Below are 23346 nucleotides of genomic sequence, written 5' to 3' on the forward strand. Positions count from 1 at the left end.
TGTGGTAGTAGATTCACTCATTTCATTAAAAAGGCCATTTGAAAAGGGGAAATTTATTTGAAGACACTGGACCGAGGATGTATAAATTTCAGCATTCATAAACAAGATGGCTGACAGTATTTGTGACCTGTAGAGTTTACGTTCAATACAACACCAGTCAGAGCCCCTGAACAGGTTAACCAGCAACGGCTAAAGACAAATGAAGGCTTCCGTCAGAAGAGCAGAAAGTAAATGCCAAATCGAACGTCTTCTGTTCGATTTCTCAAGGAGCGCCACATAAGCACATTCTGATGGAGGCCAATGGTCTCTAGAATCAACATACTATTCTTGGTAAGACAATGGGAGGAAAGCAAGAAAATAAACCAATTAAAAAAAGGTTGACATTTCAAGAGAGATCACCCCTTTTGAAAGTACACATCTGTGAAACCAAATTCAGCTTTCTCCTTCCTATAAAGAAAAAAAGCACAAAGCATGGTATACTAGCTATGTCTGCATTTTGTGGTCACAAAATTGGATTTATTTGTACGAGATACAAAAATGTAAACATTGCAAAATAAATAGTTAAAACAAGTGACGCAGGACCTATATTCATGCTCATGATCCCAACATGAACTGATGCACTTGTCTTGCTTGCATTTTCAAGTGCAAAAGCATGATGACACAAAAAAAAAAAAAAACAAAAAAAAAAAAATCTAGGATTCAAGTAACAGAAACGACAGACTAATGATACAAATATACTATTTTACAAGGTAGTGATAATTCCCAATTTTACAAAATGTACACTTATAATATTGACAAATTTCTCTTAATATTTTGATATGCTGTTATTGGGTATAAGTCCGTGTAGAAGCGCACAGCTCTCAGCACTGCAGTCTTTGTGTTTTTAGATGGGCTATGTGACCTCCATGGCGACTGTGGTCTCCGATAATCCATTGAGAGCCAGTCTCTCTGGTTCGTGATTCTCCCTGTAATAGCAATAAAACATACAATGTTTTTAATTATTATGATAAATTACAATTTTATTATAATTTTAATTGTAATTTTAATATTTTAATTAAATATATGCAGCTTTGGTGAACATAAGAAACTTCTTTCAAATGCATTAAAAAAAAAAAAAAAATTAGCAATCCCAAACTTGTGAACATTTTTAGTACATATTTAGTACATATTTTATTCTAAACAAAAATTATATTTAGATATTTAAATCTATTTCCCACCAACCCGCCTATAAATAATAAAAATAAAATAAAAATGAAAAAAAAAAAAAAAAAAATTACATTTAATTAAAAAAAAAGAAAAGAAAAAAAAGCAGTTTTAAAAATTAAATTAAATGTTAAGAAAAAAATAAAATAAAATAATAATAATAATAATAATAATAATAATAATAATAAAAAAATAAATTACAAAAAAAAAAAAAGTAAAATAAAGTGAAGTGCTGTGTGAGGGTTCAGACCTGGCAATGTCGATGGCACTAGTGGGGGTGACTTTGGGTACCCGGTCCAGACTGCTAGCAACACTGGCCAACTTTAAGGCTGAGGGTGAAGGGGCACACAGGCGTGCACTGTGGTGCGTGTGGGCAGGAGACACAGCGCTCACGGTGCTCAGGTGCCCGTGGCCGTGAGGCAGAGACTGAGGGACGGGCAGCTGTGGGTTCGATGCGTTTGTCATCCGTACTAAAGAGCCTGACTCACCACCTCCACTCCGGTTCAATTTGGCTTGTCTAAAGCTTCCTGCAGGAGACAGAAGAATCATGTCAATAATAAATTTAAGCAATCAAACATGTGACCCTGGACCACAAAACCAGTCTTAAGTAGCACGGGTATATTAGTAGCTGGCTAAAAATGGCTAAAAATACATTGTATGGGTATAAATTATTTATTTTTCTTTGCTAAAAATTATCAGAATATTAAGTAAAGATGTTCCATGTAGATATTTAGTACATTTCCTACCGTAAATATATCAAAACTCAATTTTTGATTAGTAATATGCATTGCTAAGAACTTCATTGGGACAACTTTAAAGATGATTTTCTCAATATTTTGATTCTTTTGCACCCTCAGATTTCAGATTTTCTAAATAGCTGTATCTCAGCCAAATATTGTCCTATCCTATCAAAACATACATCGATGGAAAGCTTATTTATTCAGATGAGGTATAAATCTAAATTTCAAAACAATTCACCCTTATGACTAGTCTTGTAGTCCAGGCTCACATATGCTCAGTTTCTTTAAATTAACCACCAAACAAAGAGTTTGATAAGTCTCCAAATAAATTTAGGCCTCCTTAACAGTTCTGCTATTACTACATCCTGTTTTCATAGTATAGTTTTAGAACTCAAATCCTTCTTGTTAGTCTAAAAACAGCTTATATTGAAGCCAATCTGCCAAAATGACAGGTTGTGGAATGTGCCACTTTACGAAGTAACAGTGTTACTGAACGCTGCCTCTGAAGATGATCAACACCTGCTTCTACATCACTGCCTGTTGCATGTAGTATAAATAACGAGAGAGGCAAACGCAGGTCTACGCAGAAACCAAACGATAAAGAAGCTCTAAAGACAACAAGAGGCTGTGCAGTGCCAAGTTGTGGAACAACAGTGTTAGTGTTGCCTTCCATCTGATCCCAACATTAGGAAAGAGTGGACGAACTTTTTAATGAATTTTTAATGAAGATCCAGACTTCGTCAGTAAGAACTTTTTTCACTTAATTTTAAAGCGGATCTGTTTACAAACAAGGCACAATTCGCCACAGGATTTTTAGAAAGAATAAAACTAAAAGACGATGCTGTGCCGGCTATATTGAATCTGACAGTAATGTCTCAACACACAAGTGTGAGTAATTGTTTTTATTATGTGGTCACTATTGTTTTGTCTGTTATTACAGATCGTTTGATATGTACTGAGTATTAATGCGTCCATCTATATCTAAGGATGTAGGCTGTCAAACACACACGACTGTTAACTAATCATAGCACTGAGCATTTACTTTTGAGTCTACTCAAACAGAGCATTTCAATGATGGGGGTCAAAACAAGGACAAAAAATTGCCTATTACTGCTTAATTATGATGTTTTTTATGTAAAAAACTTGACCTCAGAGAACAGTACAAAAAAAAAAAAAAAAAAAAAAAAAAAAGTTCATTACCCTTGACCAAAATATTCCAAAGAACTACTGAAACAGGTACATTTTCATGCAACGATTCTTTTATATTTCAACGATTCTGCTCAATTTCCTTTTCTTTCAGAAGTTGCACTTGCCTGAATTGGGAAGGACGCCATTGACACTAGCAATCTGGGGCCTGTTTTCATTGTTGGGAGTGTTGACCACAGCAGAGGCAGCAAAGTGAGCACTAGCTGAGTCCAGAGTCTTAGACATGCAGTCAGATGAGACCGTGATCTGTAAAAGAAATATTTTTTTTAAACAACTCAAACATTTTTAATAAATTAGTAATTACAGAACAGAATGCGAGTGAAGTTTAGCCCCATAATGCTAGTCGATTTTTGTGTGCATATACTCACAGGCAAGTGTGTGTGCAGTTCTGGTGCCGCCGAGTTCTGCTGGAGTTCTTGCTGCTGTAACTGTTTGTGCATCTGAACCAGCTGCTGCTGATGGGAGTGAAACTGCTCTTCTGTGAATCCACCTGCACGTGCAAAAACGTGGAGAGTAAATTGATGTTCTAGGGCAAGTTGTTCAAAAAGCTGAATCTGGATCAGAATGATCTGGATTTGGAAATCCCATGTTTTGTTATACAAGAGTAGGTAATCCATCTTATTTTTCCACTGTTTTTTTTAAAAGCAAAATTGGATTGGATCATAATGATCCAAACATACACGTTTTCAGATTACCAAATCTGGATTACTAGTGCTCTACAGAGCCCCTAAAACAGGGATGTCCAAACTCGGTCCTGGAGAGCCACTGTCCTCCTGAGTTCAGCTGCAACTTGCCTCAACACACCTGCCTGAAAGTTTCTAGTATGCCTAGTAAGACCTTGAATAACTGGTTCAGGTGTGTTTAATTGGAGTTGAAGCTCCTTCCAGGAGCAGCATTGAACACCCCTGCCCTAAAGGGAGATGGTGATGAGAAAAAAAAGAAAAAAAGAAAAAAATGAACTGGAAAAAAGAAAAAAATGCTTCTCTTTGGAATAAACTTTGCGTTCACTCACAAATAACTACTCTTAACTGGTGCATCTCTGATGATTGTGCCAATGTAGTTTACAAACAGTGATTTAAAAAAAAAAAAAAAAAAAAAACTACATTAAATATATTTTATTTTTTATACTGATGGCTGTTTGGGGATTATTTGATCACATTAATTAATAAAAGACTGGTATCCCAATCTTAGTAAAAAGTTTTGAATAACACAAGCTAATGATTTGATCCAGATCAAAGCCAAGAATGGATTTTGTGATCTAATCCAATTTCACAATCCTTTTTTTTCCTTTTGAATAACCCATTTTCAAAACTTGATCCAATCCAATAGCCGAAATCCCATTAGATTATTTTTGAACAACGTGCCCCTACAGATTTAAAAGGCTTTAAACTAGCAACTTCACTTTTTTCCCCGCTAGATGGCAGAACAGTAACTGTACTCAAGAAACCATGAACACTGACATTCAAAAGTTTCAAATAAGATTTACTTTGAAGAAAATTTAACTCTTTCTCAGGAAGGATGGATTAAATTGATCAAAAGGGATAGTAAAGACACAAAGTTTTATTTTAAATAAAATGTTATTCTTAGCTCTCTGTCCATCAATTAATCATGAGGGGAAAAAATGACAGGAATATCAAGCAACAAGGTTTTTTTTTTTTACATAAATAATAATTTAAGAAATGTTTCTGGAGCACATGTATTAGAATGTATCAGAATAATTTCTGAGGAGTCATTTGACACTGAAGACTAGAGTAATAATTGCTGAAAATTCAGCTGTCATCACAAGAATTATACTTAATTTATAAAAATAAAAAGCATATTTCAATTTGTAATAATATTTCACAGTATTACTGGTTTTACTGTATTTTTAATCAAATAAATGCAGCCTTGGTAATCTTAAAAGGTTTAAGATAAAAAAAAAAAGAATAAATAAGATAAATAAATAAACATGTTATTGATCCCAGACTTTTGAAAGGTAGTGTACATGTGTAATAACAATCAACACTCAGCTTTTTAATGTAAAGATGTGCAGCGTTGTTTGTTAAATGACAACATGCTCCAAGAATTATGTTGTGGCTCATCTCTTAAACACTTTTTTTTTTTGTTTGTTTTCCCAGATTAATTACATCGTAATACTTTTACTTTAAGTAAAATATACGCATAACACAAAAAACCACTAGGATCCTTAACAGGCTTCGTATTTATCATCATCATATTTAGCCTTACTAAATAATCTACTGTTATATTGTGCACATAAGCTGACATTGTGTTTGTTGAAATATTAATTTTCAGGAAAACTATTTACATAAATACATTGACACTACAGGACACAACTGAATGTATTAAAGTAATGTTGCTGCATTACCGACAACAAAACTTTAAACGTGTGAGAAATAATTAAAATAAAATGGCCATATTAAAAATGACTGACAGGCTGGATTTGTTAAAAAACCCCTGGAATAAACTGATAGTTTAGCTGATTGACCTTCTGAACCCTGTGCAGCTCAGATGGCTCACCTGACACACTGCTAGAGAGAGGCGCTGCTCCACCTTTTTCCACCTGTGGAGTCCCTTTCTTGTCCTCACCCCTCGAGTTCTCCTGTAGCGGCCGTGGGCGGAAAAACTTCCACCTGCAGGCCTGGATGTCACTCAGGAGCTGAGTCAGTGAGCGCTGAGGGCTTGATTTGGAGTTCTGAGAGTTTGTGTTTGTGTGGACGGGGAGGTCAGGGACAATAGAGTCAGAGGAGGGATAAAACATGTCAGGATCCAGATGCCTGAGGGCACGGTCAAGATCTGATGAGGTGCGATCCAAAACAACCCTGATTGAATACAACAGAGTGTGCTTTTAAATATGTGGCACAATCATGAACATTTCAACTTTAATCTAGACTAAATTCTACTGAATTTTTACAAAAGACAAAAAGGGAAACTGTAACTAGAAGAGTGACGTACCTGCCACCTCTGCCCACCCTCCCGCGAGCCACTGCGATACAACGTCTGGGCACAGAGAGGGCGGTGAGACAGTTGCGCTGCCATAGCCGGTCCTGACCTGTCTGCTGCCGGTGAGGAGAGCAGCTCTGATCCACCAGCGGCTGAGGACACACACACCACGCATTTAACAATGGCAAAAGAAATGACCAAAATCATCACAGAGACAAATAATACGCTGCTCTGTCACTATGAAAGTGAGTATACCATAGTCTATGAGTGAATATATATTATATATATAACATGCATATATATATATATATATATATATATATATATGAAGGTTTGATTTAGCGACATGATGTTCACATGCACTAAAGCAAAGCAGAGGTACTGGCCATGTTCTTTATTTAAAAAAAAATAAATAAAAAATAAAAAAAAAACAGCCCTTCCTGTCTCATGACTCACAATGGAGAGTGTTCGTTACTGCGAAACAATTCAAAACATTCAAAACATTGATCTGATGCCATTAACATTCTCAACAGCGTGTGAATGTCTCAGTCTTAATGTTTTAGTAGAACAACATGCACTTGTATAAACAATACAAATAAAATACTTAAAAATAAGATTTTTTTCTTTTTCAGTACAGTTTACAGTGGGCCCACTAGGGGCCTCAGAAAAGTCAAAAGTTTTTGAACAGTAAGATTTTTAATGTTTTTTTTTTTTTTAAGAAGTCTATTCTGCTCACCAAGCCTTTATTTGATCCAAAATACAGGAAAAACGGTAAAATTTAGAAATATTTTTATTATTTAAAATAACTGTTTTCTGTTGAATGTATTTTAAAATGTAATTTATTCCTATGATTTCAAAGCTGAATTTTAAGCATCATTACTCTAATCACATGATCCTTCAGAAATCATTCTAATATTTGCTGCATTTATTATTATGATGATGTTGAAAACAGCCAAGTAGAATTTTTTCAGATTTATTTGATGAATAGAAAGTTCAGAAGAACAGCATTAGAAATCTTTTGTAACATTATAAAATGTCTTTATCATCACTTGCTAAATAAAAGTATTAATTTCTGTAATTTCTATAAAAAAATAAATAAATAAATAATAAAAAAAAATGTATTCAACTGTTTTAAATTGATGACGATAATAAGAAGCAGTCGAAGACGAAGAAATGTTTCTTGGACAGCAAATCAATATATTAGAATGATTTCTAAAGGATCATGTGACACTGAAGACTGGAGTAATGATGCTGAAAATTTTGCTTTGATCATACGAATAAATTTTATTCATTTTAAAATATATTCAAATAGAAAGCAGTTTTTTTTTTAAAAAGTAAAAATATTTGCTGTATTTTGGATACATATACATATATTCACATGCACACACGTATATATCCTTGAAGAACCTGGATCTACAGTTTTGGAAAACCTAATTTTAGAAATGAGATCTGGAGGTGTACAAAGAATTGTACATTTCACAAGTTATGCAAAGCTCTAAAATATTTGCTTATACAGAAACTGAGTTAAAAATATATTTTTTAAAAATCCTTACATAGTAAATCACAAACAACTAGAAGAGAGTGGGAGCCCTGAAAAACACTTAGAAGCTCCTAGAAGTTCTAGAATCCTAAAATGTAATTATTATTTTTTAGTCACAGAGACTATAGTAAAAGTGGCCATAGATTAAAATACGTTTTAAAAACAAAACTAGGACTAGACAGCATTCAAGTATTTTTGCGGACAGGTTGAGACCCACTGCTTTAAGTCATTTCAGGGAACCTTAAAAATCAAGGTAATTTTTCCATTTATATCACCCAGCTCTGACTGGCACAGTAGCAGCCTTCTTTTATGCTCTACAGCCAGCATTCATGTAAAATAGGAAACTCACAGCATGGTAACTACAGCCAGCTTTCCGTCTGAAGGCAAAGATTCCATCAGGATCATTCTCTTCATCCGGCTCCGAAGCTGGAGACTTCAGAGGAAAAGGAGAAACAAAAGACACAATTAATATCTTTTAAGTAAAACCTCCAAATATAACACAACTACATGAGCATGCATAGGCAAATCCTGTTTGTGTACTGACCAGTGGGTAATCCTCCTCTCCAGAGCTGTGGAAGTCATATTGTTTAATGTCTGCCTTGTTGATGATTTGCTGTCGCTCTGGCCGACCAGGCTGGCGAAAGGTATCAAGTTTGGGCCTCTTGTTGTACTTCTTATGGGAACGCACAAAGTCAAAGTGAGGCTCAGGTTTGACTGTGAAGGGGTGGAGGTGTTTGGGCACAGATTTGTGTGACTGAAAGAAAGAGAAAAAAGAAATAGGTTTAGAACAACCAGTGAGCACATTCAAGCTATTTCTTGCACGCAGATCTTTCCTTACCTTAATTTTGCTCTCTGTCTTGTGTCGGTTGCTCATGGGTAGGGATATGGGTGCAGGGTAAACGGCCTTCTCTGCCAAAGGTACAGTGACTTCATTCAGAACCTCTCCTGAGAAGTCTCCAATTTGATATCTAAAATATACAAAAACAAAAGGGTAAAAAAAAAAACAATTTGAGAGAGAGAGTCATCTTTCACACAGCAACCGTTCCAGCAATTAAGTAACACAAAACACAGTTTTATATATATATTATTATCATTATCATGTTGAAAACAGCTGACTAGAATTTTCAGGTTTCTTTGATGAACAGAAAGTTCAGAAAAACAGCATTTATCTGAACTAGAAATCATTTATAACATTATAAATGCCTTTATCATCACTTTTGACAATTTAAAGCATCCTTGCTAAATAAAACAATTAATTTTAGGGCTGTCAGACGATTAACAATACAAAATAAAAGTTTGAGTTTGCCTAATATGTGTGTGTGTACTGTGTGTAAATATGTATATATAAATACAAACACATTCATGTACATGTTTAAGACATATTTATGTATATTATTATGTACTTATAATAATTTTTATATCATTTATATTATATATAAATAAAAATATTTTGTACATAAATAACATACAATTTTTGTGTATTTATATATATGCATAATTACACATACATATATTAAGCAAACTCAGGTTTTTGTTTTGTATGTGATTAATCGTTTGACAGCCCTAATTAATTTCTATAATTTCTTTCCTAAAAAATACAAAGTACTGACTCAAAGGTTTTGAATAATATAGTGTGTAATGTTACAAAAGCTTATATTTCAGATAAATGCTGATCTTTGGATCTTTCTATTCATCAAAGAATCTTGAAAATAAGTACTCAACTGTTTTAAATATTGATAATAAAAGTAATAACAAAAAATGTTTCTTAAACAGCAAATCAGCATATTAGAATGATTTTTAAAGGACCATATGACTGGGGTAATGATGCTGAAAATTAAGCTTTGCTCACAGGAATAAATTATGTTTAAAATATTAAAATGGAAAATATATTTTAAACAGTAAAATATTTCAAAATGTTACTGTTTACTTTGGATCAAACACATGCAGGCTTGGTGAGCAGAAGAGACTTATTTAAAAAAAAAAAAAAGTCTCACTGTTCAAAAACTTTTGACTGGTAGTGTATATGACAACAGAAACCATCTCAAAGCAGCTTTTTAAAAGTAGCAACATTCACACACCTTTTCTCAAACACTTCCAGCGTCAGATGCAGCAGCTCTCGTTTGCTCTTTTCTCTCTTCTTGATCATCTCCAGGATGCTCATGGTTCGGCTGAACTCTCTCCTCAGCTTCAGCATCTTCTCATAAGATACCTCATCATTCTTGCGATTCTACAGAGAGAAAAAGACACCGAAAGATGGTTCAAGTAGGGACCAAGACTATATCCAACTCATTGTTCTATTGGGGGGAAAATGCATAAATTAAGAACAAAAACAAACATATATTGGGCACGGGTCACCCTCTTAATATTAGCTAGAAAAAACTACAACTGAATGCAGATGTCTTCAAATAGCTGATGTAAATAAAAATAATATTAGTAAAAATTAGATGCAACATAAGCAGGCCAGTTCGATGACCAAACATATGAATAATATTCCATTTGGAAAGTAAAAACAAAACTTGTCTGGATGCCCTCTAACAATACTGTTTGAGGCATGCATGACAAAACACAGAGCACATGCATACCTTCCTAGTCTGCATCTTCTCTGTGCGACGCCTGAAGGCCACGTAAGCATCGTTGTTAGTGGAGCCATCCCTCTTCTCCTGCTTGATCTGAGGGATGAGCGATGGGCCCCGGCAGTTCTTCCTCTTCCTTACCCAATAGTCATACACTGATTTTAACAGGTAATCATCTTCATTTAGCAGCAGCTTGGCCTCTTGAAGAGTGACCAACTACACAACAATTAATGAGAGAGAGAGAGAGAGAGAGAGAGAGAGAGAGAGAGAGCGAGAGACAGAGAGAGAGAGAGGAATATGTGTGAATAAAAGTGAAACATGAGATTAGAATTTTCAGAGCTGTAGAATTTTTAGATGGGTGTGCATCACAACTCAAAAATGGGTCTCGGAGATGCTAAATGCAAATAATAAGTATATAATTGAACATAGTTACATAAAATAAAAGGCTTATCTTTTTCAATAATAAGCACAGTTGTATAAGAGAGGAGAAAGCTCGTTCAATACATATTTTTTTAATTTCACAACACCATGTGTCACATCAAAATATTTAGGACCGAGATCATTAACAGATGATATTTAGAACCAAGATAATTTGTAACTTGTAAACGAAAGCTAAATCAGGTGCTGTGACACCCTCGTTATTGAAAATTATGAACAAAACGACGCAGGTACAAAAACATGACTATGGCACTACATAAGGACACTACATACTAGGTTTACATGCAGTTGCAGTGAGAATTATGGTCTGCTTTGACTAAAGTGTGCTTTCTGTAGCAAATTACTGTCTAATGAGATCATGAAACCAACAAAATTCAAATGACTTTCAGAAACACTCAAAGAATAAAGACTTTACATCATTACTTCTGCTATTGTTTATACATTTTTCAAAGGTCTGGTGTCAATATCGATATTTTTTCTTGAATGAACTATTTTATTCATCACTCAAATAAATGCTGTAGAGTCCCATGAAATCTGTTGTATTTTTTTTCCAAAATTCTCCCAAATTCTGTTTTTTTTTTCTGTTTTAAAAAAAACATGAACCATCAAAAACAATGTCTATGACTGCAACGATTACTCGATTCTGTTCGAATATTCGATTTAAATAAAAAACTTTGTTTGCATTTTTGCACGTGTCGAGTAATCAGCAAAATACCGGAAGTGGTGCATGCCACATATTAAACCCATTTAAAAGTCATAATAAAGCATAATATTATTAAGAATTCACAAACGCTACAATTCAATTAAATAAATGTATGTAACAGGGAATGCAATGTGCGCTATTTTATCAGATTTGTAAGGTAAATCATTTAGAAACCTACACAAAAACAGGAGTACATTAATATCTTTCTCAATATACTAACTGTTTATCGTGATTTATAAAAGTTTAAACTCGATGTTTACACATTGTGATGTCCACATATTCAAGAAATTAGCTTTTCTATCATAAAGAAATGGGCATATATTAAAGATTAAGTGGACATTTGAATTAAATGTTGAGTTAAGACAGATTAGCTCTATTGTTTGTAATACACTATGTATTTTAAAAGTTTTGTTCAATTAAACCATGATTACTCGCTTTTGATTCTTCATGTGAACTAATTATTATTGCCTCATTGCTACTATATATGTATTTTAAGTCATTTTAAAGGCTATTGTTCACTTAGGTCTATTTTTATTACTACAAATTAAAAAATATATATAATTATCCAATTACTCCATTAATCGTCTGAATAATTAACAGATTACCTGATTACCAAAATAATCGTTAGTGAAAGCCCTAAATTTATTAAATTTATTATAGCAATTTATTAAAAGTTTAACAAAAATTCAATAATAAGGCCTTATGCAATACATTTTTTTCCTTCTCAAATTTTAATAATCAGTTTAAATTTTAATAATCAAAAGCATCTCTAATTAATTGGTTTTTACAAAAAATGAATTTATTATAGTGATGTGCAACAATTAATTGCATCCAAAATAAAAGTTTTTGTTTACATAATATGTGTGTGTACTGTGTATATTTATTATACTAAATAACTAAATAACTAACTAACTAAATAATATAAATATAAATAAATAAAATATAAATAAATAAATAAATAATATATATATATATATATATATATATATATATATATATACTACTGATATGCAATTAATCATTGCACAGCTCTATTTTTTTTTTTTTATTCCCCCAGAAATACGGTGTTGTGTATTTACATTTTTCTGGAAAATAAATTGTGGTAAATATTTTTTTCTGGTAAACATTCCTTATAAAATTATATAAAATTATATTTTAATAGTTTACTTCAAAGGTTTATTTAAAGAAACTGTATGACCATTTTTCAATAAAATATTCCACAGCACAGATCATTACCGATAAACCCAGCATATTAGAATGATTTCGGAAGGATCATGTGACACTGAAGCCCAGATTATTGGCTGCTCAAAATTCAGCGTTTCCATCACAGGAATAAATTACATTTTAAAATATATTTAAAAAAAAGAAAACAGCTGCTTTAAATTGTAATAATATTTCAAAATAATACTGTTTCTACTATAACTATTTTAAATAAATACAGCCTTGATGCACATAAAACATTCTTTTAAAAATGTAAAACCATCTTCCAGACCCCAAACCTTTGTACTGTAGTTTATGGTAATATTAATTTATTTCAGTGCTGGCTTTATGAAAATGTTACTTTCATACAGTCCTGGTACCATGCTGGGTCGCCACTTAACATCCTATATGTCCTGAAGCAAAACCAGATTAGAAGCACTGTCTTGTTATTACCTGGTTGGTGCTGGCTTTTTCTAACCGATCCATCATGGTCTCGAACTGCACAGGTTTGAGCTCCATTTTGCGGTTAAGTCTGTTCAGTAAAGTCTCGTCCTCCGAGTCCATGTCATAGTCAGGCAGCTCATTATCCAGACCCAGCGCTAGTGTAGATTAACAGGTACAGATCAGATTGAGATTCAAATAAAAATCACACTTTAATCAGTTTATTGAAATCAAGAAATTAAAGCATCTTGAGGTAGAGGCTGAGAGTCACTCACGCTGGATGTGGATGAGCTGTTTGGGGATGCGGAACTCTCCTTTGTAAAGGCGGTCGTAATATGTGATGTTACTCTCTGCCTCCGGCACAGGGATGACCATACTCTCCTTCTTCTCCCTGAACACCTGCTGGGCAGAGATGGCCCTCTGGAGATGGTGCTCCTGAAACACACCGTGAGAGAGAGAGAGAGAGAGGATGAGTAAACCTAATTCTTCATTCACACTCAAATTTGTGGAAAGGTTACACCATACATGCACAACAGTAAAGATTTTGTCACCTCATGTAATAACACAAAGTATTTCCATTAGCAAGTGAGGTCAGTGAGTTAAGCTGAACCTGATGTAGCTGGACTCAGCAATAAGAAAAGTTCAAAACTCACACAGAGACGGAAACAAGAATTGGGCAAGTACAACTTCTAATGTAGTCGAGAACAGCAACGTGATGAAACCCGCTGCAATGGCTTACACGGCTTGCAAGCATACAAATGAACTCCAAGTCGTTCCAATGACTTTCGGATTCATGAGAGAGTAACTGTGGTAGACCGTTCAATAATAGAAAGGTGAGCAGTTCATTATCAGGTAGGTGAGGAGAGCAAATGCAATCTGTGGCACAGAACTCAAAATTTTAAAATGTACTTTGGTCTCTGTATGGTCCGTCCAGCACAACCTCTTGATCTTGATGATCAAGAAGGCAACATGGTAGTTCATACTTTTGTTTTAATAAAACTCACTTCACTAATAAATATTATTAATCAGGATGAATCAAACCGAAAACACCTTGACTTTTGTTGCACATCTTGTAAAACAGCTGAAGATGTCATGACAGTTGTATCAAGCAGTGTAACCAAATACTAAAGCAATAAATACATTTGACTTTTCTTTTCCCAAATGGGGGGTTACTCAATTTGACCTGACCAAGACATTTTTTTTTTCATAAAAAGGTTCAAATGGGTAATATTTTAAAAGATAACACAGGATTTACGGGGGGTTATTATTATATTTTGTTTTTCTTGACATATGACAACAAGGCTTTTTGCCTGGTTGTTACTAGGACTTGGATATTTTTTTTAAATGTGTGACCCTGGACCACAAAACCAGTCATAAAGGTCTTTTTTTTAAAATTCAGATGTACATATTATCTGAAAGCTGAATAAATAAGCTTTTCATTGATGTATGGTTTGTTAGGACAATATTTGGCCCAGATGCAACTATTTGAAAATCTGGAATCTGATGGTGCAAAAAAATCTAAATATTAACAAAAAAAACTTTATGTAAACCTTATTATGTTAAGCCTTTAAAGTTGTCCAAATGAAGTTCTTACCAATGCATGTTACTAATCAAAAATTAAGTTTTGATATATTTACCGTAGGAAATTTACAAAATATCTTCACAGAACATGACCTTTACTCCTAATGATTTTTGGCATAAAAGAAAAATCAATTATTTTGACCCATACAACATATTGTTGGCTATTGCTACTAACTAATAACTTATGACTGTTTTTGTAGTCTAAGGTCACATATTATTGCTGTTAAAACAAAAAATTATAATAATAATAATAATAATAATCATAAAGTACAATTTAAACTATTAATATAAATACATCTCATTGTATAACTCCTTAAGAGATGATATACACACACATGTATTAAAAACATACGACGACGATAATAATAAGAAAAAAAACAATTTTAAACTATTTTTGAAACCATTTCAAATGAAACAATTTGTTAGATTTTTTATTAGACTTTTTATTACAACATAAAAATATGTGTCATGTTAACACATGGCAATATCATGGAAATCTTAAATACTACGATACCGAATGACTCCCATATTCATATACCACCATATTATATGATTTTGAAATGTGGGAGATAACGTTAAACAAGCTATACTGATGAGCAGGGCTTGGTGCTGCAGAAACTAAATGTCAAAATCACAAAAAAAAACATATATTCAAGCTTCAGAAGCACGCCGTTCAGCTCATGTATTCCTGTCGTAACATACGTAAATCTCTAACGCATTTGCGCAAAAAGACTGACGTCAATGCGCATTCACCACTAGCAAATGCCTCACGTAAATAACCTTGCTCACGCCACTAGTGTAAAAGATTTCCCACGGCTACGCAACTGTCGTAAATTTTATACGTAACCTAGCGCCTGAGAACGATGCTTGCGTATCCCTTTGAGCAGAGAATGGACTTACGTATTAAAACGTGCGTAAGACATACGTGAATACCAACACCCTGCTATGCACCTGAACCTCATGAAAAATTATGAATTTAAAATCATTTCCATACCGACTCCTCTTCCTTTTCCATCCCAGTTGGCATTTGCGGGACCGCTCGGTTAATGGAGACGCAGTCGGTGAGGTCCGGGAGGTCTTTATTGCGGTAGATCGGCAGCGGTTTGGCGGCGTCTAGCGCTCGCGCGCGGAACGAGAGTTTACTCATTGTTTTCAGCGATCACAAACACACTAAACACGGATCATTCGGTACAAATACACACACGAGCCGACGGTTCTCTCCGCGGCCGCGCTCACTGACGTCCCTCCGATCGAAATCCGGCGGTTAAAGGCATCTCTGAGCGAGTTAGGGTGTTTTTTCACGGGCTTTTTTTTCTCGGCTGGTGTGAAAACATGGCGGACATGATCCCGACAGCCCGCGCGACACTGCCAAAGAGCGTGAGCGGGAGCGCGCGTGTGCCGCTGCGCGCGCACCTCATGCAACATGCGTGCACACGAGATTACGACACACGGGCACGAGGGAACACATGCGTGCATCGGAGAGCTGTCACATACATTAGCAGACAGTCTGTTAAACGTCTCCAGTGATCATAACGTCTGTACATATGCCACGCAGTCAAAGATGGCCTACAGTCGAAAATGTAACCAAATATTCAAGATTTTGGGCCACAGAATACTTTAAGTGAAAATCCCATATTAATCGATGTAAGTGCATGTTTGGGAGGGATGCATTCCTCTTAATATGAATCTTCTAATCCAATCTAATGAGAAAATGTAACTGTTTTATGAGGTGGTGAATTTCTACAAAACGATTCACATGGAAACACACTAATTTGAGACAAATGTAAGCATTTGGGGCCATTGCTAGCCCCACTGCTAAACCCAACCATCAGTGGAAAACACAGGAATTTGCCAAAATGTAAAATATTTATGAATTGCAATGGGATTATGTTAATACCTTGGGTTAGACACCATATTGAATTTAACACAGATGAAAACAAGGCTGTGAAGAATAGACTTATAATTTGTACAATGGCACACACTGTTTCCTAGGTCATGTAATTTTCACAGCTTATAACTTTCAAAACTCGTTTACGCAGTTTTTGTCAGCATAACAATCAGTATGTTGTTAAACAACAGTGCAATCCATCAAACACACTGTATTTCTGTCCCTCACAGATTTGCTGTCATTTTTTGTCAAAAAATAAATATGGCGTATTCTGACTATCCACGTTATTTTTTTAATGCAGAAGAAAGCTGTTTTCTGATAATGTGTTAAACTTCTGGCTTATAAGCCATTATAGGGAAATGATGAGAAAAATAACATAGTGCAGTAAACAGTAAAACTGTTTGAACTACAGTTTGCAATATCAAGCAGCAAAACTAGCTGTTTGTACAGCCAAAAATAGCTGGATACGTATGAGACACATTAAATTTACAAATGGCCGCTCTTAAGGGGAAAATAAGGTGGACAGTTGTCTTATTACTAATAATGAAAGTGAAAAATTGGGCCTGCTTGGTTAATGACATATAAAGTCCATTTCAGCCCCATACTTACTATTGTTCCTAAAAATTGTGATTGTTTTTACTCCAATTTAATTTCAGTTCAAATGCAGTTATTGTGTTGCTTTGTTTTTATGTGCCTGTCAAATGATCAAAACGTACTCCACATATATTACTGTGATTATGGTTATGATTATGGTTATTCTGATTTTGTGTGTTTCACACTAACGTAATCTCAGTATTCTGTTGACCTAAGTTTCTTAAATAAATAACACCCATCCTCCACCGCGTTCGATTTCTGATACTGGAATTGAGATTCATGTGCAGTCTGGTAGCAGGCAGCCAGCCTGCAGAGAGGAAAGTGTAGCATAGAAAACTGCTTGGAAAAAGTTACCTGCTAAGACACAAATCATTTTTAATGAGAGGAACGAGCAGAACGTAGAGCGCAGAGGCAATCCTATAAAACAGTGGTGGATGTGCGATGGATAAGTGGAGAGAGTCTAAGCGCTGCAGGGGCTGCACTGAGTGTTTCTCTACAGAACACTGCATATACTGCTTGCACACACCAGGATCTGTGAATTAATTGGAGCGCTTATGTTGCATGCTACTGTTTAAAAGTTTGGGGTTAGTCCAATTTTTTACTTTTTTGAAAGAAATTAATACTTTCATTCAGTAAGAATGCATTACATTGATCAACAATAACTAAATACATTTCTGTTACAAAATATTTCTATTTCAATTAAATGCTGTTCTTTTGAACTCTGTAGGTCTATTCATCAGAGAATCTTAAAAAAAAAGACATCCACCACTTTTTAAGAGAATAACATTGTTCAATAATACCACATTGTGCCTGTTTCATCACATAAAATAATGGTACCACTAGGCCAACATCAATAAATTGAACTTAAAGGGATAGTTCATCCAAAAATGAAAATTACCACATGATTTACTCACCCTCAAGCCATCCTAGGTGTATATGACTTTCTTCTTTCAGAAGAATACAGTTGGAGTTATATTAAAAAATATCCTGGCTCTTCTTCTTCTCTTTGAAGTCCAATAAAGTAAATCCATCCATCATAAATAGTACTCCACGTGGCTCCAGGGGTTAATAAAGGCCTTTTAAAGCAAATTGATGCGTTTGTGTAAGAAAAATATCCATATTTAAAATTTCATACACCTTAATCTGTTGTACACGCATTCACAAGAGAGTGGCATTCTGGCGGATGACGAAGGACGTAGGCGTAGCGTAAGCTCTGGTGAGGATCTGCTAGTCTCATGAGAACCAAGTTTTGTGTACAGTGAAAGAAAAACCAGTCTCCTCTTGGCTTATATCGAAATCCTCCATCATTTCTCTTTACAAATTCTTGTTTTGTAATTCTAAATCATGACCAGTGTTTTGTTTTGCTTTTTCCACTGTGCTTCCGCATTCGTCACTTCTGTGTTTGTCACCACATAAACTAGAGATTACAGTTCATAATGCTTTAAATATGGATATTTTTCTTACACAAATGCACCAATTCAGTCTTTATTAACCCCCCGGAGGCATGTGGAGCATATTTTATAATGGATGGATGCACTTTATTGGATTTTAAAATCTCAACAGCCATTCACTGCCATTATAAAGCTTGGACGAGCCAGGATTGTTTTTAAGATTTATTTTTGCACTTTATTATGATATGACAGATCATACAGGACAGGAAGTGAAGTGGGAGAGAAAGAAGGGGGCAGGATTGGGAAAGGCCCTCAAGCCAGGATTCGAACTCGGGATGTCGGCTCACTTATAACTCCAGCTGTATTGGTCTGAAAGAAGAAAGTCATATACACCTAGAATGGCTTGAGGGTGAGTAAATCATGGGGTAATTTTCATTTTGTGTAACCTGTCCTTTTAAATGTGTATGGAATAAAAAATGTCTGATTTTAAACAAACTATTAGTGACATATGAAACTTAGACTTCATAGAAACAAAGTATCATGTACAATTATGTTCTGGAGTGATTCACATTTCACCAATGAAAAATCTGATTGCCTGTATTTATTTGTGATTTTGTGGATTACAAATAATCATAGAAATACATTTGTTTGCTTTGGTCACTAAACACTGACAAATGTTAATTTATGTTTACACACAGACACACTGCAATTTCTTTCGCAACCTCATTGTTAATGCATCTAAAACCAATAGCAGATTTGTCTCCTGAATGTGTTTTCCATTGTTCATGACCTTTCACCACTCTTACAGCTGGTTATGGTGGTGATTCCCCATCATTTAAGCTCAAAACACACAATGACGCCCCAAGTTTCAAGATAATTAATTGCTGGAGTCATTGAGATCCCAGGTGTGAATTAGTGTAAACTGCAAGTAAGGCAAGTAAGTAGCTGATAAGTAGTATGCTTCAAAGATGGCTGTTCCACTGTCATAAATAGTCATTTTCCTCTCTTAAATGACCCTTTTTTATCTCCAAAACTTTGATTTGAATATCTGTGTATGTGTGAACATGTCTTTTACTGTAGTCTGGAGATGTCTCATCCTCTTTGTGCTGTGACAGCTATGATGTTCCTCATTACTGTACTGCATATATTGCTCTTCTTTCCCCTCAGGGTCCTCTTCTGTGGGTACACCGGGTCCCGAACCTTCTTTGCTAAGTCCTGGGAGTTCTGGATGTGATGTTCTACGTCTGCAAATAATGGTGACAGGAGTGTGGCCCAGTGTCTCGCAGTATTGTGCGAGTAAGAGTTTATACTGCTGACATTTGGTCTGAGTTGAACTCTCTCTTTATTTTTGGGAGTCCGTATGAACACTTAGAAGATTCCCTAGGGTAGAAGCAGGAGTAGAAGCTGCAGTTGGTAGCTTTTTCTAGGACTTAGTGAATCCACATAGCGTGCAAATGAACTAAACACCACCTGAATTATATATTATGAGCTTTGTGCATTCTCTGAAGGGGGAACGGTGAGCCCAGAGGCCTTCGTGATATTGTGATGTGGGCCACAGGCATTACCAGACCCAATTTCATCTCAGCTCAAGTGTGGACGTGTATTCACTGTGGAATGTATGTTTTTAGACAACTTTTTAGTCACGTGATACTGACATTTCAGTCTGAAAGTGTAAAGGCAGAAAGTAAGTCACAACTTCTATGCAAGATTCAAGTGGGTTTATTAGCATGGCTTCACATTGTCAAAGCATTGGTAACATTAAATTACAGACATACACATTTACAAACACAAAACAACAATGAAAGGATTTATTCAAGCTCTATTCAAGCTTATCATAACAGAGAAATGAAGCACAGTCAGTTCTGCATAGCTGCTTATGGGTCTATTATCTGTACTGCAGCACTTTATGAGTTTAGGGGTTGTAATTTTCCTATTTGCCTGAGAGGAGACAGTTTTACTTGTTTTAAATTTTTATCCACCAAACACAGAAATATGCCTTCTGGATTGGATATAAAATTTCCTTCATAAAAACTGGAGACTGCTGAATACATATTCAGTGGTGGACTGATCTTACTGAATCAACAAATCATGGTCAAGTAAAATACATTTGCTTCAAGACAAAAATCAACTAGTTTATCGATTTTTGCTACTGAAATAAGTTGAATACTGAAACAAGATCTAAATTTGAGGAGGTTCATGGTATGTATTTATGTTGTATTCTATCAATGTATGTATTTGTTCACATTACTACTGAGGCGTAGCGTAAGCTCTGGTGTAGCTGTGGTTTGGACAGTTGGATTGCAATAGTTCCAGTATATCGTGGTTGAATTAACATTTGGCTTTTTTCAGACAGCTATCTGTTTTGCCCAAGACAAATAAATACATTTTATGTGTGAATGGAAAGCTTTAAATGTAAAATCTTGTTGATACAACTAACATTAAAATTGTCACATCAACAGAACACATCTACAGAATAAAGGCCTGTTTACACCAAGGATGATAACTATAAAGATAACATTTAAATCGTTCTTGATATTAAAGAATAGCATTACACACCACAGCTATAACGACAAAGGCACAGAGAAACAATATATTTCGAATTACTTCCAGAACAATTTTTTTTTTAGTTTTTACAGCTGATGAACTGACACCCAATCAGAATCAATCCTGCTATCACGAACTCCAGAATTTAAAGACGCAGTGTGGTGTCTTTCTTGTTATCTTTATACAGTGCCTTGCAAAAGTATTCATACCCGTTCATTTTTTTGACGTTTTGTTATGTTGCTGCCTTATGTCAAACTGCTTTAAATTACTTTTTTCCCACATCGATCTACACTCCATACACCCTAATGACAAAGCAAAAACAGAATTGTTACAACTTTGTAAATTAAAAATAAAAAACTGCCCTGGTGAAAAAAACAGCATATCCTGGTAGATATGTTTTGATGCTGGGATGCTGGTTAGGTATGTTTTGATGCTGGTTTAAGCTGGTCCTTAGCTGGTTTATGCTGGTCATGTTGCTGGTCAAGGACCAGCATAAACCAGCAAAGGACCAGCTTAAACCAGCATCAAAACATACCTAACCAGCATCCCAGCATCCCAGCATCAAAACATACCTACCAGCATATGCTGTTTTTTTCACCAGGGTGAAATAAGTATATTGCATAAGTATTCATACCCTTAACTCAGTACTTAGTTAAAGCACCTTTACAGCCTCAAGTCTTTCTGGGTATGATGCGACAAGCAATTATTTGGCATTCTTCTCATCTCTTCACTTATCAACCCCTCTCTGCTTGGATGGGGACACACATTTTCAGGTTTCTCCAGAAATATTTGATTGGGTTCAAGCCCAGGCGCCGACTGGGCCATTTAAGGACATTCAGAGTTGTCTATAAGCCACGCTTGCTGTATGCTTAGTGTCATTGTCCTGTTGGACAACTGGTGAACCTTCTGCCCAGTCTGAGGTTCTGAAAGCTCTGAACTGGGTTTTTATTAAGGCTCAATATTTTGATGCATTGAGCTTTTCTTCTCTGACGAGTCCATCAGTCCCTGCCACTGAAAAACAGCCCCACAGCATGAGGCTGCTACCAGCACACTTTACTTTTCTGACTTCTACAGGAAGTTTTTTGACCTCAGGGCTTGGTTTTTGCCCTAGAACTTTTATTAAGACGTGTCTGACTTAATCATACCCATTCAGTTGAATTTGCCACAGGTAAACTCCACTTGAAGTGTAGTAACATTTACAGGCAATATGAATGCTCCTGAGCTAAATTTAGTGTCCCAGATAAGGGTATGAATACTTATGCAATGGAATCATTTAAGGTTTTTATTTTTAATAAATTTGCATATATGTTAAAAACTTGTTTTTTTGCTTTGCTATTATGGAGTATGGAGTGTAGATTTATGTGGGAAAAAAGTAATTTAAAGCAGTTTAACATAAGGCAGCAACATAAAATGGCAAAAAATTTAAGGGGTTTGAATACTTTCGCAAGGCACTGTAGTTATCGTTCTTGGTATGAAGATGTTCATTTTAATTTAAACAAATACTGTAGGGAAATAATAAGAAGAACGATGCAGTAAACGGTAAAATTATAAACAAACCAGTGTGTTCATAGTTAAGATAGTACATTAAAATATTAAATATTATAATAAGATGCAGCAGTTTGCAATATGTAGCAGCAAAACAAGCTGTTTTGTGCAGCTAAAAATAGCTGGACGCACATGAGACCGGAAGCCAGACACATTAAATTTACAAATGGCTGCGTCCGCTCTTACGGGAAAAAATAAGGTGGATAGTGGCCCATAAAAACAGCAGCTAATAGGGTATCTAGCTATACATATCTATGCTTAAAATCATCAGGTGCATCATGTGAAACCTCCTCTTGTGACCTCTGGAGATGCTGGAGAGGCGGGTTGCAGATGTGCATCCAGCACATTGGCTTTGTGACTTCTGTGTTTGGGGAGCTGCCAAATGAATCTAGAGACACATGTTTTTCCCAAGAGGAGCTCAATGTAGCTGTTAATTTTCTCCTCCAGGGATAATGGCTCTCTCTGATCAGGTTATTATCAACCACTCAGTCTCATAGGGCAGGTTGACTGAGTTTGAGTTGCTTTTGCATGGATGCTGGTCGAAATCTAAACACAGCTATGCCCAAAACTCATCAAGCTTCATGAGTTGCTGAACCAGTGACTTGATGGTTTTAATGCAAACTTCTGGATGGTGAAACTTACATTTAAATGTATACAGTTTTATCCAAAGTGGGAACATTCAGAAATCTGACTATGTGAAAGTCACTGGATCAGCCTCACAAACATATATATATATTTTAAATATAAAAATAAAATATGTAAAATATAAAAACTAAAGGAAGTTCAAAATATTCATACAAACTGTAATAGTATACAAAT

At 35.1% G+C, this 23346-nt stretch overlaps 1 protein-coding gene across 2 annotated transcripts; it reads right to left on the reverse strand.

The window, feature by feature from the left end:
* Positions 1-39: 39 nt before the first annotated feature.
* On the reverse strand, positions 40-15955 carry epc2 (enhancer of polycomb homolog 2 (Drosophila)). Of its 2 annotated transcripts, none has more exons than XM_051119734.1 (14): positions 15560-15955; positions 13260-13419; positions 12997-13142; positions 10212-10418; positions 9708-9856; positions 8468-8597; positions 8174-8383; positions 7979-8062; positions 6102-6241; positions 5667-5968; positions 3518-3639; positions 3257-3395; positions 1454-1730; positions 40-965 (listed from the first exon to the last, which is right to left on the reverse strand). In XM_051119734.1, the coding sequence occupies exons 1-14, from the start codon at positions 15710-15712 to the stop codon at positions 893-895; spliced, it is 2292 nt and encodes a 763-aa protein (XP_050975691.1). In that variant the 5' UTR covers positions 15713-15955; the 3' UTR covers positions 40-892. The 2 variants fall into 2 exon arrangements, with proteins under 2 accessions (XP_050975691.1, XP_050975690.1); XM_051119733.1 differs by having other exon boundaries at positions 1454-1726; positions 3253-3395.
* Between the last annotated feature and the right edge of the window lie 7391 nt (positions 15956-23346).

The sequence above is a fragment of the Labeo rohita genome, chromosome 9 (genome assembly GCF_022985175.1).
Source record: "Labeo rohita strain BAU-BD-2019 chromosome 9, IGBB_LRoh.1.0, whole genome shotgun sequence".
NCBI lineage: Eukaryota > Metazoa > Chordata > Actinopteri > Cypriniformes > Cyprinidae > Labeo > Labeo rohita.

What these genes read in the sequence shown, in the direction of transcription:
- epc2 (XM_051119734.1), bottom strand. Translation starts at nt 15,712, where the DNA reads ATGAGTAAACTCTCGTTCCGCGCGCGAGCGCTAGACGCCGCCAAACCG. An exon ending in AAAAAGCCAGCACCAACCAG is followed by an intron (nt 10,419 to 12,996) that starts GTAATAACAAGA and finishes ATTGTTGTGTAG; the next exon opens with TTGGTCACTCTTCAAGAGGC. An exon ending in TGGCGTCCTTCCCAATTCAG is followed by an intron (nt 1,731 to 3,256) that starts GCAAGTGCAACT and finishes TGTCTCCTGCAG; the next exon opens with GAAGCTTTAGACAAGCCAAA.